An 18,252-nucleotide genomic window follows, 5' to 3' on the forward strand; every position below is an offset into this window, starting at 1 on the left:
TATATAATTAATATAACCAACATCAAGGTAATAAATAAATGGTTTACAAATAATATGAATCCAACTATTGCATCTGAAAAGACTATCAAAGTGAAAGAACAGAAGACTTTAGATTTATTCACACATGCCGATAGTTGTATCTCCTTGCAAGGCCTTCACCTGTGATAACTAAGTATTATCTGCGATCCATTTTGTTAAAAGCAAAAATTTGTCCAACTTTTACCTACTAAATGTACATTTCTAGAAGAGAAGCCCAGAAATCTGTGCACTTTAATAATCAAACGTGGGGTTTCTTAAAATTAACGTCGCACAATTTTGGGAAACGAAGCTAAATCAACATAATTTTCAATTCTAGCTGTATATCAGAATCAACTTGGGAATTTTTAACAGTACCCATCTCTGATTTTCCTCCTCACCCCAATTAAAAGATAATCAAGATTCTACTCTTATGCTTCTACTCATTTGGCAATATAAGCATCTCTGCAAATGCATGGAAATGTCTCTAAATAATCAACAGTATAGTGATTTGTCTGAATATGATATGTATTTTCTAGTGACAGCGAAGAACCTACTGAAACACTTTTTGATAATGAAGTAAATATTTCTATCCCAGTAAAATATGAAGCAGGCCTACAGTTTTACAGGTAGGAAAAAACAACATTATATATTTATGATTCTTTTAACATGTTGGTGCTCCAGGTGTGGTCCCTGGGGAAGAAAGCATTTCCATAAATCTCCTGTAAGCTTATTAGAGAGGTATACTGTCCAACCTTACCCCAAACCTACTGAGTCAGAAACTCTGGGGATGGTGTTAAATAAGTCTTCCAGGTAATTTTCATCACCCAACCATTTGAGAACTTGTATTGCAGATAACCCAAACTATGAGGTTCTAGTGATACTAGATTGCATTGGCATTCCAGTTTTAACTCCTAAATACAACCTGAAGATCTATAACTCTTTTACAAAATATAACATTTTCTGAACTTTTACAAAGTTCATCCAAAAAACACAACAATGGAGAAGATCGAACCTTTAAGTTTAGCAGTAAATATAGGATTTTAAATTGCGAAAACAAAAAAAAATTCTGGTGAAATTTTAGTACTACTAAAAATACTCATAATGAATTCATGAAAAAGTTTCACTTAACAATGAAATTTTTATTTTAAAAACTTTAATAGTTTAGCATTTTAGAGCACGTAAACATAAATGACTATTGAACTAAATTACATAACCCTTCACATCTTCCTCAGGATTTTGGGTTTCTGGAAAAAGACAATTCCTCTCTGATTTAAATTCTCTACGAGGGCCAGGGATGTAGCTCAGCGGCGCAGCACCTGCCCAGAAAGCGCGAGGCCCTGGGTTCGATTCCCAGTACCAAAAAAGAAAAGTGAAAAAAAAGACCAAAAAAAAAAAAATCCCCTTAAACTCTCTACGAGTATTTCTATGGAATTATATGGTATGGAAAAAGAAAATAATGAGGCCAAATTAAGGTTAAACTTTGTGTTTTTTTTTTAATTAATTCTTTTTAGCTCTGCAAGTGAATACCATATTTCAGTTGGGGCCAATGAAACTGTCCCTGAAGTAATTAATTCTACTGAGGACATTGGAAATGAAATTAATATCTCCTACTTGGTAAGAATTGATCTCTAAGCTAATCTAAAAGAGTTATTTATTCATTTATAAACTAAGATATTTATAAACATGTTATTTTAGCATTTAATCTCTATATCTTAGCATACTTTTTTTTGTAATTTACTTTATTTAAATTGATAAAAATTACTCATGGAATCAATTTTAAAGACTTACATCTCTAATTTGCTCCTAAAATACAGTAATTTAGATTGACTTTTCCAGAAAAAAAAAATCACTGGGACTGGGAATTTAGCTCAGTGGCACCATGCCTGCCTCCCAAGTAGAAGGTCCTGAATTTGATCCCTGGTACCTCATAAATAATAAATAAATAATAAATCATGGAACCAAATTGATATAACCTATTAGCAGTCCGGTCTTAACTCCTTAATACAAGCTGTATACTTACAAGCTGTATACTTTATTTACATTAATTTTACTAAAGGAAGGAAAAAGTACTCCATTCAAATGATAGATTTAAACACACATTCAAAAGTTTGAAACAATTGAACACAATTATAAATTAAGATAGTCTCAATCTTTTGGAGAATTGTCAAAATGAAAAAAAGCTTCTCTTACAAAATAGAAATAAATGTGTATTCTAAAGATGAATTTTATTTTTTTATTTGAGGAGGAAAAGGGAGGGAGGAAGGAAGGAAGGAAAAAGAAAAAGAAAAAAGGGAAGGAAGAGATAGAGGGGAGAGAGGGAATGAAGAGGTTGCCTATTGTTAATCTTCATTTATTGTAATTTATCAGGGTCAAATTTAAAACATATGCTCCCTATTATGAAAAATGTTGATATAAATAACATTGTTCAGAATATCCCTGATCTTTGTGTTCATCTCTCATTGTTCTGCTGGGGTAAGCTTTAGAATTGGAGTAATGACATAAAAATAAAAGAATACTTGCCAGGCGTGATGGCGCATGCCTTGTAATCCAGCACTTGGGAGGCTGAGGCAGGAGGATTGCTGTGAGTTTGAGACCAGCCTGGGCTACATAGTGAGACCCTGTCTCAAAAAACCAAAAACTAAAAATTAAAAAAAATGAATAAAAGAATACTTGCCAGGCGTGATGGCGCATGCCTTGTAATCCAGCACTTGGGAGGCTGAGGCAGGAGGATTGCTGTGAGTTTGAGACCAGCCTGGGCTACATAGTGAGACCCTGTCTCAAAAAACCAAAAACTAAAAATTAAAAAAAATGAATAAAAGAATACTTGTTGTTATATCCAGTGACTTACTAGTAGCAATTTTACCTAGGAATTTATTGATGATACAATGTTATTTACAATAGCCTAAAACTAAATCTGGGTGCAATCTAACAGCTTAACAATGTTAATTAAATGAATTAAATATTCTGTGAGGAATAACATTCAAAGAATGACAGTTTGTTGTAATATTGTAGAGGTTACATTCTGAAATAGTAAACCCTAATTCTACTATTTAACAGCTCATTGACCTTGTAAGACTTTTATTCTCTTTCATTCCTTACCTCATAAACACTTCTAACCATAGTGCTGTTACCAAGGTTGAGACAATAACACAACATGATTGGCACATCATCAACAACCAATATTGATATCGTGATTTTCTTTTTAGCCATTAACAGTCATATTCTCCCCCTCCAAAAAAAAAAAACACCTGTTTGGGAGAAAAATGTCGTAGCATAACAAATTTGATGGACAGTATACAGAATTTTATGTTTTGATGTGATACAAATTTTATAAAATATGAATATATACAAATAATTAAGACATGTAATATACACTCAAACATTATCAAGGTAGTTGGATTATAGGAAATTCAGTTTCTGATTATTTTCAGTAGTTTCCATGAATATTTTTTAGAAAGAAAAACTAAGCAATGATAACAGAATACATGATTTCTGACAATATGTCAGGGAAGAAATGAATTTCAAATGGAAGCTATGCCGGGCAAGCCCAGGGCAGATGACCATAAGAAGCCAAGAGTTGAAGAACATGCTCATATTGCAAAGGCCAGGCATAGCGGGGCAAGAACCTCCAGATTTCCAGGATTAAAGGGTACATTTAATCTTCAGCAACCGTCAGAACAACTGTCAGTCCTGAAGTCTTAGTCTGATTGATGGTGGATTTTATGGTATCTGTCTGTAGAGTTCATAGAGCTCCTATTGGGTAAAGAAGCTGCCCAAAGAGGCTGCAGAGAAGGGTTAGGACCTGGAGATTTTCCTTGTGGTGGGAAGGAGGACACTATGCCCCGATGGCCCCAACTCACTTGTACCTTCTAAGCAGGCAAGGACTTCTGGAAAGTGAGTTCACCTTCCTGCAGAACTTCATTCTGTCTATCCTTCTCTAAATGCTACATTCGTCATTGGTGGCACAGTGTGATACTAAGTGAGGATTCAGGGTTAGTGGTTAATGACAAGTGAGATGGAGATGAGTCTGTCTTATTCTCCGTAGACCATGTTATCAAAAGCCAGTGACACAGCTGGAGATGGAATTGTGAAGGGAAGTAAATGAGCGTCTGGTTTTCCTGCACAGTGCTGACAGATCCTGTCTAGCTAGAGTTGGAGATGATTTATGGCTTTTGGGAATTGTGATGAACAAGGCTGAAGCAACCATAAATATGCTAACTAAATTCTAAATTATTCTACATAGATCAAGCTACAAAACCCTGGCTTCTTAGAAAGGATCATAAGCACAGCAAGAGCATAACTGATTCTGATTTTTCAGTTAACAGATTCCAATTTTCTATTAATCACAGTGCTTTTTAAGAGCAAAGGTGAAGGAACAATGATTGTAGCTGTTATGATACAAACATTCACATTTTCTTTCTGGCTTAATTAAGCCAATTTCCATACAGTGCATAAACCATCTTTATTTGGGGATTCAAATTTCTATGCAGTTTGATTTATCAATGAAGAACCAAGTTCCTACGTAAGATGAAAAGGACATTGCAAAAAGAGGAAGAAAAGTTTACATTTCTATTTTATTCCTACAGATTAGAAAAAGAGGACATTTTCCAATGCCAGAACTTAAACTGTCAATTTCATTCCCCAATTTGACATCAGATGATTTTCCTGTTCTGTACCCAAGTAGATGGTCAACCTCTGATGTAAGTCATGTGCGCCTTGGGATTGTGTCTTTAGTGTTACTTCTTTGCTTTGAATTTGAGCTTTTTGCTCTGCATGCCACTTAGAGTTTAAAGTAACATGGCATTTAGAAGATTAAAAAACAATAATAAATTCCACTAGTTGTTTAGTAGATGCAGTAATTCTCTGAAGGTGCTGTAGCAAAGTATCAAAAATTGGTAGCTAAGGAATAACAAAAATTTATTCTTTCATAGTTTTGAGGACCAGAAGTCCAAATTCAAAGTTGGTTTCCTCTGGACACCTGAGGGAGAAGCTGTTCCGTGTTTTCTTCTCTAGCTTCTGGTGGCTGGCTGGCAACTCTTGGCATTCCTTGACTTGTGACAACTCCCATCTCTGTTTTCCAATCACCTTCTTCTCCGTGATTTTTCTGTGTCCTCCCTTCCTGACTGTATTTTTTTTCCTCACTTATCATTGCATTTAGGGTCCACTCAAATTCAGGACATTCTTATCTGGGGATTTTTAATTTAATTATATCTGCAAAGACCGTATTTCCAAATGAGACCACATTTACAAATTGAGGGCGTTAAGGATTTGGGCATATCTTTTTTGGATCATCATTTAATCAACTATAGAAGATTTTAGATCATTAATTGTCTATGCCATGAAGTATTTGTTATACTGTTTCATTTGTTTAAAGTGGTCAAACAGCTCTCTAAAGCCACTTCTTAGTTGTTCTTATACATAGCCATGCAAAAAATACTATTATTATTAGTTAGTGTCCAAAACATTAACAAATCACAGTATTAATGCATGCATGATTTCAGCATTTGAAAAATTTATTTTCTTCACACATTTTAAAAGAACTGTTCTCAAATTCAAAAAGAAGCAACTGCAGTAGTCAGTTCACAATGATTGCTTTTCTAAGGACAAGGAAAAAAACCTCTGGAATTTCCCTCTAATTCTAAAACATAGGTTTGTGAGAATCTACAGAGAGAAAAACTGTAATTTTCATATTACTTTATTAATTTTTGTCCTATTGTCTTTTATCTTGGATGCAAAATTTTAGTTAGATTGAGTCTAGAGAAACAATCCCAAAACAAACTTGCCTATAATCATGGCTTTTCAACATGTATAGTGATGCTGCTTATATCTTCCTCCCACATATGCTAAGGATATTATTTTTGGTGTATAGGGACTCAAAATATTATTGGGTAAATACATAAACACAGACAAAAGTTCTTTTCAGTTCTGTTTCATAAATTATCCTATAAACCATCATACAAAAGAACAATGCTTTTTCCTCAGTTGAGTTTTAAATTTTTCTCAACCCATGTTATTGGAATTTACAAACCAATCCTTAAAAAATACAATAAATTATTGAGTACATCACTCATAAAATAGTAAGTTCTACTAGCATCGTTTCTTTACTTTTACAACCTGACTGGAATGAATTACAATTCAAAAGTGACATGATAATGCTAATTATTTTACAGGGATAGGAATATATGGATGGTGCCTAACAACCTCTTTTCTTACAAAAACAAATATTTAATGAATGGCAGTGGCTATCTTTCACAGTTTCTTCATGATACTGTATCACTTCATTTTATTCCTTTGGCATTGTCTAATAAAAACAATTTTTACTGTTTAGAATGCAAACTGTAGACCTCGTAGCCTGGAAGATCCTCTTGGTATCAACTCTGGAAAGAAAATGATTATATCAAAATCTGAAGACCTCAGACGAGGCACACTTCTGGTAAACTGTTATTTTTACCTTATGTTTTAAATTAGAATAAGTTCAATATCAACTTGGAAATAATAATCTAAAGCATTTTAATATAGTATTTTGGTTATATAGCAAGGGTACTAATAATATACCCCTCTCGACATTCAAACAGGACTGCAGCACTTGTAAATTTGCTACCATCACATGCAATCTCCTTCCTTCTGACACGAGCCAAGTGAATGTTTCGCTCATCTTATGGAAGCCAACTTTTGTAAAAGTAAGTGTTTGTGTTTTTCTTTGCAGTTATTGAATCAAATCCATAAATGTCTGTCCACCACTTAGTATGAGTGTGCAAAGCACACAATAGAAAGAACATGAGGTTGGAAGTCAGGATGTGATCTAATCACCAGCTCAGCTTAACCAGCTGTGTGAGTCTCATCTTCCCTGTTAATTACCAAGTTGTTTCCAAGGTCTCCTTTTAAAAGAATATTTCAAAATAAAAAGAATTTTTTCTTTCTCACCCTTTTTCTTTGAGATGAATACATCTCCAGAACCATAGCTTGTCATTATCTTAATAGTTTGGAACCCAATGAAAGTATGAGGAATTATAGATTGACAATCTTTGACACCACTAACAAAGGAGAGAGCTGGCATCTATATGAATTTATGTTATATTGAACTTTTTATTCTATATAAATACATGTTAACCCTTTTTCAAGCAACAGCATGGATTTAGCTCAGTGGTGCCTCACAAGCCCAAGTTCCCAAGATTGATCCTAAATACCCAAAAAAAAAAAAAAGTCTACTTTGATCTATGTCAAACAACAAACTACTTTAAAACCTGGGGGCAGGTTGTATTGTTTGGTTCTCTCTTAAGAAGTATTTAGTTGACCCTATGAAACCATTTTCAGGTTTGAGCATATTAAATAGCCACTTCTCTAAGTTATGCCATCTTGAATATTTAATTTTATGGCTAGTCCTAAATAAGTGCTACCTGGTGTAACTATTTAATGCTACATTTATGTAGCTATTTCCTACTACACTAAAGGTATGAAGAGCTTGAGGTTTATTTCTCTAAGAAATAAATCAGAAGGGAAATAATTTGTAAAATTATTTTTACTCAGTGACAGGAATGTTAAGTGAAGATTTGGAGAGACCAAGAAGGGGCATGGATACCCAGTCATCATTAAATACTATCAGTTCTGTTTGGAAGTTAACAAAGTCAGTGCTTTTAATCTCAGGAACATCTCTGCTTTAATAACTATTTTACTCAAACATGACCCACTCTCATTTTGTTATTAGCATAATGTATTAAAACAAATCCTATCTGCTTTCTAGACACATTTTTCCAGCTTAAATCTTACAATAAGGGGAGAGCTTCAAAGTGAAAATTCATCACTTGTTTTAGATAGCAGCAACCAAAAAAGAGAGGTAAGTGCAGCTCTAAGCTTTGAAAGTGTTATGCATTTTACTCCAAATTTTGTGACATAATTTTTAATAATTTTTATATTCCCATAAGCTGTGGCTGGTACTGCTCTCAGTAAGTGACAGGTACCATTTGTTTCATAGTTCACTAACTTCAAATGAGACTTTAGACTTGTTCTTCTCCCTAAGAAACTAGGAAAATCATCTTTATAATTAATGTGCCATGTTTGACTTTATTGCTTATATCACAGCAAATGGATGTTTTGGCTCTCACATCGATAACAAGTAATGCATTTGTAATTCTCCTTCTTAAAAATCAACATTATAAAATGTGGCTGATATCTGAAGAGCAAACTTGGAAAACCAATTTCTTTTCATAAAATGCCATTATACTATACAGAAATAATGTGTGAGTTTTTAAGAAGTTTCTCCATTTAGTCATTGGGAAATCTGAAACAAAACTGAGATAGTATACCCTAACATAAATTAGGTCTAAATTCTGAATTTGAGGTTTTTATTCTTAAACTTCTATGAAATGAGGCCAAAGTATGTGTTACAGATACAGAAACTTCAGCATGATTTCCCTTCCTATCATGGAGAATTTAAATATCCCCTGTGGTAAACAGTACTTCAAGAGTCAAATTCCATTTAGAAGCTTTCTCCATTCACATGTTCTTGTAAAATTGCCTATTTCAAACTATTCCAATGTCAATGATCTCTGGTAAGTATGTTCCTTAAAAAAAAAAAGGAAATGCATGCATTTAACACTTTCCACTTCATAAAAAATACTAAGTTTGATCAGTGCAGAATGCAAAATCATTCCAGTCACATAAAAGTCAACATTTCACAAAAATTTGAAAAATACAGCTATTTATTATATTGGAAGAAGGTATATTTGATTCCTAAATATGTTATGTTAACATTTTTAATTAGCTTTATTTTTCTTAAAATTCTCTTGGAGACATTTATTTTACATTTGCTCCTAAAGGAAAATTATATCTATATTAATGATTTTATACAAAGTGGTCATTTTGTAAGTGTGTGATCGATCTTGGGGAAGTCACTGATCTTATGTAGACTCCAGCTTCCACATATTTAAGTTCAGATAATCATTTTAGAAGTTTTTACAGTCTGTCTTAGTGGTCTGATTCTATTCTATATATGTCTATATTCCAGTCTATCAGCATTGACCTAACTAGAGTGATTTGAGGGATTTTGATTAGTGTCTATTACATGGAAATATGTCCCCTGTTAGTTCCTTCTTTACTCTCATTTTCCCTCCTGGTGAAGGATTTGAAATATTCCTTATTAAAGGCAAATACAGAAACTCCAGCTACTGTTAACCATTGACATATACCCAAATTAAATGGTTTTTTAGATATTTAAGATATGGGTCACAGAGCAGACAAGTTTCATGTTTGAGTATGTCACTATGAAGCCCTCAGTAGCTGGCATGCTGAAAACTATCCATTTCATGGTTTGATTTTAGCCAAGACCTTCATAAGGTGAAAGACATAAGTCAACTGGTATGATAAAAAACCACATCAGGGTCTATGTATAAATACCTATATGCTTGAGATTTGTGCATGTTATTGAATGAAAATTATATTTTCACATAATTAGAATTATAACACATTAGAACTAGAGTGAGAAGATCTACTTGGATTTTTATTTCACAACCTATGTTCTTTGAGCTTAGCCAGTGCTGTTGCGATAATGTACTGTCTGTTAAGAAATCTTCAAAATATGTAATACTTTGGTTTTCCCTGAGTTAAACAGAAATTCACTCCTACCCTTAAGCATTCTTATGCATTGATAGTTTTCTATGTATAAAGCTCTGAAAGATAAAACTCTTAATATTTTCTTGGTAATAGTAATTTTGATGTGGTTAGGGATTTATAAAAGATGAAGAACATTTTCCAATGTAAACTCAATGTTGTCTCTGTATGTAGGACTGAGATTAAGCACACTGTTTGGTGGAAAATTATAACCTGCAAGAACTCAGTGTTTCAGGAGTTCTAGTGGGTGCTTATTTATGTTAACAACTTATTTAACAATTTTCAGCTTGCCATTCAAATATCCAAAGATGGGTTACCAGGAAGAGTGCCTTTATGGGTTATTCTCTTGAGTGCTTTTGCTGGATTGCTGCTGTTAATGCTGCTCATATTAGCATTGTGGAAGGTAAGTGCCAAAGTTCGTTTGATTCTGTTCCAACCATCAACAGCAAATTAATGAAATAAACTATGATTTATCCCTACTGTGGAATATAATATTAAACAGCAAAGAAATAGACATTGAAGTGATGACCAAGATAAAAAGAGTGCATACAATTTAATCCTATCTTTTTAAAGGGAAATAAATTCAGAAAGATATATCCAGAAATCATGGAAGATCACTAGAGGTTAGGGATTTAGAGGATCTTCATATGTTAATAACATGTGAAATATCATAATAAGTACTACTTTTATAAACAGAGAAGAAAGATATAAAAGAATGAATTCCTTTGTAAGTTTGAGGATCATAAGCAATAAATTCATGGGTAAGATAAGCATTCTACTAATCACACATCTATATTTTAAAGATCAAGTACTGGTTTAATTTTAAAAAATAAAAAGACATACCACATTTTATGCAGTACTTTTGTGCCTAAGTGAAGGATGGAAATTTTACTAATAATTTGATACAAGGGAAATTTTAAAGTTTCACAGACTTTTACTTCAAATTCTTTTGTGAGACTGAGTCACTATTTTCTGTAAGGTTAATCTAGATATTTATACAGGTACTAGGATTAGACAGAGATGTGAAAGATTTTTTTAAAGTCTGAACCATATAATTTTCAAACAAATATAGATGATAATCACTTTTAGTATAAAGAGAGGAGAAAACCCTGCAGAAAAGTTAGATGTAATATTTTTTAAATTAAAATATTAGCCTTTACTCTAGCAAAACATATACTATGTTTTAATTGATGCTTTGTTAAATAGTTAAAACATGCTCAAAATACAGAATTTAGCTACACATTTATTTTTCTAATACATAAAAAATTAATTAACCAAATAGTAAGTTTCTCTGGCATTGAATTACTAATTGTTCCTATCCTTTCTGACTCTTATTAAATGACTAACTTCCTCTTTAAGGTTTTACTGTCAGAAGACAAAATGACACAAAGTCATGTTAAAGATGTAGGTCAATGATATTTATTTCCATAAGAATCTATAAGGTTTTCTTTCCAACAAAATTCTCCATCAAATTAAAAGTCCATTATTCCTCTTTACAAGGTGTCAGTATACTCTCTGTAATACCTGATGTTGCCACACTGTGGTACCCAAGGCCTGGCTTATTGATTGTGCTTGAAATGCAGGAAGTAGTTTCATTTATAGGCACCATTAACACTGAGTTTCTGATAATTTCTCTCAGTATGGTCTTCTATTCTGAGCACTATGTTTGCCTGTATAGTTTTAGGACACCTCTGGAAAGAGAATAAGAAAGCCAGAGCTGAGATTTGGATAGATTCTGTCTGGCCTCATCCTTCTGTTTAAGACAAACAGGAACTTTCATCCACCTGCTTTTTATATTCTTTAGTGTAAAAAAGTATAAATGTAAAAACAAACACATTTTTCTATCAGCAGTAAATGTTGTGTTGATCCACTCTGATAGGGTCTAAGATTCTTTTGGGCCTCAAAGAAGGTCACTTAACGAACTTTAAACTGTCTTGACAATAGGTTTAGTTAGTTTAAAGACTTCATTGGAAGGCTTAGCAATCAGAACTATGCTTCCAAGGCAGAAGGGCATGAAGTTAGCTTTTACTACATATTTAACATGTGTCAGGATCTGTTTTAAGCATTACTGTTTTAAGCATTCCTACTTAATATTCATATTAAACCATGATAAAAACAATATTATGAGCCTCATTTGTCCACAGGGAAACAAAGGCACCGAAAAGTTAATTGTTTTCCAAGGCCATATGCCTAGTAAAGTTCAGAATAAGGATTTGAATCTTGTACCAACACTATCTGTTAATCACTCTGTTGTCTTTACAATAACCTTTTCAGCCAAGTATCTTTACATTTACACCTAAGAATGTTAAAGCAAAGAAGCTAACTAACTTACCCCAGGTTTCTAGCTGGTAAATGATTTAATTTCAGGAACAATCTGTCTCCAGAACCCATCTATTTTTCAGTATATCCCACTGCTGTAGACCTTATGGCAGAAGGTCATGAACACTCTGAAACAAAGGTGCTTGGTATGGAATGAGATCTCTTGCTGTTTTCAGACTTTCAGAAAATGTTAATCCATATGCTCCCTTTGCTTTGAAACCTTAGTTCAGTTTGTGGTAGGCTCAGAAGAACTGACCCCTTTCCCATACATATCTGTGTACTGAATAAATATGGAGCAGACACCTCTGACTACCAATTTTTTCCCTTCTCCTGGACCCCACCACTCTGGACATTCAATAGAACATCATAATCTGAAACTACATGTTAAGTACAGGTCAAGTCCTTTTGGAACAACAATTCAGTTTTAAAAGACACAGCCTTTATATATCTATCTTCCTAGTGCACATGACAAAAATGAAGTCTGGACAAAATTTCAGCAACTGATAGGTTGAGAAACTTGTCTTGAAATATGGTTCTATAGGCTGAGAGACATGCCCATCAGGCCAGTGTAACCAATAAATAGAATGATGCAGTACACAGAGAAACCACGAGAAAGCAGAACATTCCTCCTCTGACTTGCTTCATACTGCTGCCTAAGGTTTAATGATTATTAATCCCAAGACTTTGTTTCCTCTCTTAGTCACTTTCCTTCACTGGGTCAGACATACTCAACACCCACACCTTAAAGGAGGAGAGGTTTATTTTGGTTTACTGTTTTAGTCCATGGTTGGCTGGTTCCAAGGCAGAAACAGGATCGCAGAGGGGACTGGTGGAGGAAAAGTCATTCAAGCCATGGCAGACAAGAAGCAGAAAGGAAAGGGATGAGCCAAGGTCAAGAATACACTCGTGCAGGTCATTGCCTCCAGGGACCCACTTCCAACCAGGCCCCACCTCCTAACGGGACACTTAGCTACTGAATCATCAATGGATGAATCCACTGATGAGTATCACACCTCCATGATCTAATCACTTTCCACACATGAGAATTTTAGAGGAATTTTAAAATCTAGAGCATTATGTTCTCTGTCCAATATAACTTATTGGGAGGAAGGGCTAGAATAATCCTCTTATCCAGTCTCTTAATAGTTTCAGTTACCCAGTCAACCATGATCCAAAAATGCAAGACATTATAAAAAGATGCTTTGAGAGAAAGAAATAAAGACCACTATTATATATACCATTATAATTGTTTTATTATATAATTAGCTATTGTTAATCTCTCAATTTATAGATTAAACTTTATCAACTTTATCATTGGTATGTACACATGGAAAAGATAATGTATCAGGCATCCACTGAGAATTTTAGAAGGTATCCTTTGTGGATAGGGAAGAGGTTGTAGCACCTCAGTATTTTTTAGTCTTTTATGTATCAGTATGAATTTAATCATTCTATGTTTATTCCATATTTTATTCATTAACCACCTACTTTTCGCCATAGGGTTTTGAACTAGGAAGTATAACAAGGATTATTAAAGATACAAGAAGGAAGAAAGAAAAGTGAATGCTACAAGAAAAATTTAGGGTCCAAAAACTAATTTTCTTGTTTCAGAATTTTTTAGGATTGGCCCAATCCAGTTGCAACTATAAATTTTATTCTCCTAATTTCCACTGTGATCCCCAACTTTCTTTAAACATCAATATTTACAGAATTTGCTGTATAGAAAAAATTAGAGAACAGAAGTTAAGTTTTAAAATAGGACATGTATGGTATGGAAGCAAAGAAAGGTTGAAAAGAAGAGAGATTTAAGAGAGGATGGAGAGAAAATAAAAAAGCAAGGCAGAGCAGGAAGGAGAATAAGGCTTAAGATTCACTAGCTGCTTTTGTGAAAACCTCATCTGATTTATTTTCAACTTAGGACATGCAGGCACGCGTCAAGGTATGTAATAGTTTGTGAATCTAGAACTTTTATAGTTGGCTGAAAGAAAAGGGCTTAGAACCTGGGTACAGCTGGCATTCTGAGAATGACAAATTTATTACTATTTTTATGTTCATTTTCTCTGTTACCACCTTTTGCTCAACTACTACCAACCAGATTCTGCATGGTAGATGTCCAGAACCCTGGGCAGAACCCTAGCCCCAGTGTACTTACTTTTAACCCTTTATCCTCTTCAAGCCCTCAGATGTTCAATAATTATTTTTTAAATGTATAGTTTCTATATATAATTTATATAACTTTATGATTAAAATGATGTGGGGGTACTATACTTTCAAAGAATTAAATGATTGCTTTTCTTTCACCTGCCTAAGGCCACTCTCAAATTTTAAAACATACACAAATTTGAAAAGTTACTTCCCTATGATTTTTAATTTCTTTTCTTTTCTTTGATAGACATTGTAGATTAAGACATTGCAAAGATACTTTCCAGCTCCCATATATGTTTGTTATTCTTGTAATAGGAAATAAATACATGATGTATAACTTCTTATGATGATCCAAATCACAATCATAATCATAATCATAATGAAATGATTCTCATTCACTACATTGTGAAATTTTTCTCATTGTGAAATAATTTTCTTATTTAAATGATACAAAGGGCTGGGGATTTAGCTCAGCGGTTCGGTGGCCTGCCTTGCAAGCTCAAGGACCCGAGTTCAATCCCCTGTACCAAATAAATAAATAAATAAATGATACAATGTCTTTCAAGAGGCCGTTGGTGCAAACCTGCAGGCAGGTGTTCTGACACATTTAAAGTTGAACCAGAAAACTCAGAAATCCCTTTAATCCATGAGCCTTGGGATACCTATTACATTCCCTGTAAGCTCTAATGACCTGAATGTATGACCACAGGTTATTTGATGAAAATTTCTTGCCACATCCCTGAAAAAAGATGCTGACAATGTAGGAACAGTGCTACCTAACTGCAACTTGTGTGGTTCTAAAAATATTTCCCAGAACTCTTTAAATTAGCTCAATACATATAATACTTTTCACTCAGAGGCACCATATAGTTAACCAATTAAAAGGTTAAAATAAAATAGCAATTTGATAAATGTTATTTTCTTGACATTTAAAATTAATAGGTCAGTGAAAAAGTATTTTTCATGAATCAGTTGTATGCCCAGATTTGCCAATATAGTATTAAATTCTATGCAAAGAGATTAGTTCTTTTTACATAAATTAAAATAATTTTGTATGTTTTATGTTTTTTCAATAGATTGGATTCTTCAAGAGGCCACTAAAGAAGAAAATGGAGAAATAAAATTTTTTTGTAAGAGAAAAGAATAACAATTATTCAGTGACCTATCCTCAGGTTTGCCTCAAATATGTGACAAGAAATTTATAATATAATAAAAGGCGTGGTCACATAACTCAATGAAATCCACCAGGGATTAATAACTCAGTAAATAACAGATCAAGCATGATCCAAAAAGAATACACAAAAGGTATATTTTATAAAGCAATGAAAAATATTTTAAATACTCATTTTTTGAGTAAGCAAAATTACAAAGTGTTTTAAAGAAGACTAATTTATACAAATGTTTATATCTTAAGTCATCATCCAAAGTACAGTATTTAAGGAATGCAGGAAGAGTTCTATGATGATTGAAAAATTTAATTTTAGAACAATATAAAATTAGCTTGGTGGTTCTGCCTCCTGCCTCACAGGTCCTGAGTTCAATCTCCAGTACCAAAAAAAAAAAAACCACATAATTTTTCTCTTGATTCCTGATGGATGTCAGAATTCAGCTTGACAGCATTTGTAAATGTCCAAAAATGAATTACCTGAAAGAGATTATTTCTTTCAATTAAAATGGGAATATTTTTCCCTAGTAGAATCCACATACAACGTGGACTGAAAATAAAACCAAATCACAAAGATACATTTAACATCTTTGTGCTGGGTTTTGTAGTTGGAAATATTTTCTTCAAGTGATTGGAAAATAGTGATGTTAAGCTGACATTCTGTGTAAGATAGAAATCAAGATGGTAATTGTTTAAAAACAAGTGCACTGAACAGATTAATTTATACTTTTACAAAACAAGCTTAATGTTGATATTGAGCTCTAAACATAAAACGTTTTTTATACAGAAAAAAACACTTAAAGCAGTTTTGTATAGCATAACGGGGATTTATCACGAAAAGCCATGTTGTGTGGGGGACGTGCCAAAATGGTTTTAGAAAGGAACGTGTCAGCATAGACAGATAACCCTGAATGCTAAAATCATTTGCTAAGCAGCTTTCAGGATGTTACATAAAACAGAAGTCTTCTCGACTCCTTGGTACAGGGTTCATTAAACCCCCAAACTGTGAGAGTATGTTTATTTTTTAAAGGTATTTAATCTTCCAAACACACTTCTTATTTTCTAGAAAAGACAGTGTTCCATTTCAACATTGCACTTCACCAAAAACTTACTTCAATATATAAATAGAGCCCCAGAAATGTAATTTGAAGAATTTTGAGTCTGAAAGCTCACGTGAACAGGAAGATATCACACCTCTGTGTGCTTCTTCGTTCTTGAATTAATCTTTGCAGCTCCTTGGACTCTGCTGACGCATTAAGCTTGTAGGCTGCTGCATTTCTTAGGAAAGTAACAGTGAGTGAAGATACGTAACTGCATGTGTGAACTACTGCTGTAACATTATTTGCAGATACCGCTTCAATGACTCCTCTCCACTTGATTTACTGTCATAACCCAGAATGTGTCAATGTCTAGAAGGTCCTGGGCTTTGCTTTCCTTGTAAAAGAGAAAGTCAACAGAGAAACTAAATGCCGTGAGTTTAATTTTTTTAAAACTGATTTTTAAGGAATTACCTAAAGACTCAGAGTCGGCCTACCTGTTGGCTCCACCTCTTCATCTAAGATCCCGAACAACCAGAAATGTGTTTGGGAGATGCCAACGTTATCGATGGTTAGAAAAAAGGATAAATCTTTCTAGAGCTTGGCTGTCCTCCATCTGGTTTGTCACTGTTCTGAAATAATTTTCTTTTGGAATTTCTCTCTTCAGGAAGCATTCTTTCTACCCGTTCCCCCCCCCACACACACACACAACAAACTCCACTCCATATTCCAGTGCATGCTCACTTGCTCTGCTCTGAACTCAGCACCTTCTTCAAAGCCAATCAGACAGGTAAATTTAAATCCTTAATCGCATGTGTGACTGATAGACAAAGCATTCATTGAACTGTAAGTGTGGGTATTTAAACAAAAGCAGAAAGAAGGACATTTTGAAATTTTTCAAAGACAGAGAAGGAACTATTTGGCCAGATCAGCTACCTTCCATGGCCAATTGCTTAACACAATTTCTGTCATGAGTGATTCCCGGTTATTAATAGAATACATAATGAACCAGAGAAACCATTTCTCTTATACTTTGTTGCAGTCTTTGTGAGTATACGTATATGTATGCGTGCACAAACATATGCAGTTGAATACAAAATACCTAAATAATGCCAAATGAAATTAACATACAAAAGCTTCAGCAGAAAGAAAAGCTTGATTCCTTCATTTTTCATGCAGCACTTGTTTTTCACTTATATTTGGGCTTAGCTAATATTCCTGCCAAATACAAATGCAGAAGGTTTGATTTTTTTTTTTTTTTTTTTTGTACTGGGGATTGAACTCAGGACCTTGCATGTGCAAGGCAGGTGGTGGCTCCACTGAGCTAAATCCCCAGCCCACAGGGTTTAGTTTTAAAAATAACAGCAAAGGTTCCAAATTAGCTTTGAACAAATGTTCTATAACATATTTATGATTAGAAAATATGCTAAATTCTAATATTTTAAGACAATAAAAAAGTGGATAGTATTTAACATTATTTGTGAAATAATAGGATAAATTAAATTGCCAAAGATTATTTTTCTTTACTTTTCATAGTTTTTTTAAAAATGACTTTTGGCTTCTATTGTGAATATTACAGTCCCTTTTTTGACCAAATTTGGCCAATGGCACATTGGTAAATTATTTAACACTTTGCTCTCCAAGAAGAAAAAAATCCTTAATGTTATCAATTACTAGTGTTCATGGTTTATTCTCTCCATAAGTGTTTGTTTGTTTGTTTTGATACTGGGGATAGAACTTGGGTCCTTGTGCTTGCAAGGCAGGTGCAGAATCACTGAGGTAAATCCCTGGCCCTCCATAAGTGTTTTTTGTTTGTTTGTTTGTTTGTTTTTGAGACAGGGTGAGACTGACCTGGAACTCACTATGTAGCCCAGGCTGGTCTCAAACTCACAGCCATCCTCCTGCCTCAGCCTCCTGAGTGCTTGGATTACAGGTGTGCACCACCATGCCAAGCTCTCCACA

General features: G+C 33.8%; 1 protein-coding gene across 2 annotated transcripts in view; it reads left to right on the top strand.

The window, feature by feature from the left end:
* The window catches only part of Itga1 (integrin subunit alpha 1), a 131,086-nt gene extending 113,528 nt beyond the window's left edge, over window positions 1-17,558 (top strand). For both annotated transcript variants that reach the window (XM_010644015.3, XM_033760868.1), the window contains exons 22-29: window positions 555-644; window positions 1,530-1,632; window positions 4,605-4,718; window positions 6,347-6,451; window positions 6,594-6,698; window positions 7,760-7,852; window positions 9,911-10,027; window positions 15,165-17,558. In XM_010644015.3, the coding sequence (XP_010642317.1) occupies window positions 555-644; window positions 1,530-1,632; window positions 4,605-4,718; window positions 6,347-6,451; window positions 6,594-6,698; window positions 7,760-7,852; window positions 9,911-10,027; window positions 15,165-15,209 (772 nt within the window). In that variant the 3' untranslated portion in view covers window positions 15,210-17,558. The remainder of the gene's footprint in view (window positions 1-554; window positions 645-1,529; window positions 1,633-4,604; window positions 4,719-6,346; window positions 6,452-6,593; window positions 6,699-7,759; window positions 7,853-9,910; window positions 10,028-15,164) is intronic.
* The last annotated feature ends 694 nt before the right edge of the window (window positions 17,559-18,252 follow it).

Source organism: Fukomys damarensis, unplaced genomic scaffold (assembly GCF_012274545.1).
Source record: "Fukomys damarensis isolate Sample0158 unplaced genomic scaffold, DMR_v1.0_HiC HiC_scaffold_1, whole genome shotgun sequence".
In the NCBI taxonomy this organism is placed as follows: Eukaryota; Metazoa; Chordata; class Mammalia; order Rodentia; family Bathyergidae; genus Fukomys; species Fukomys damarensis.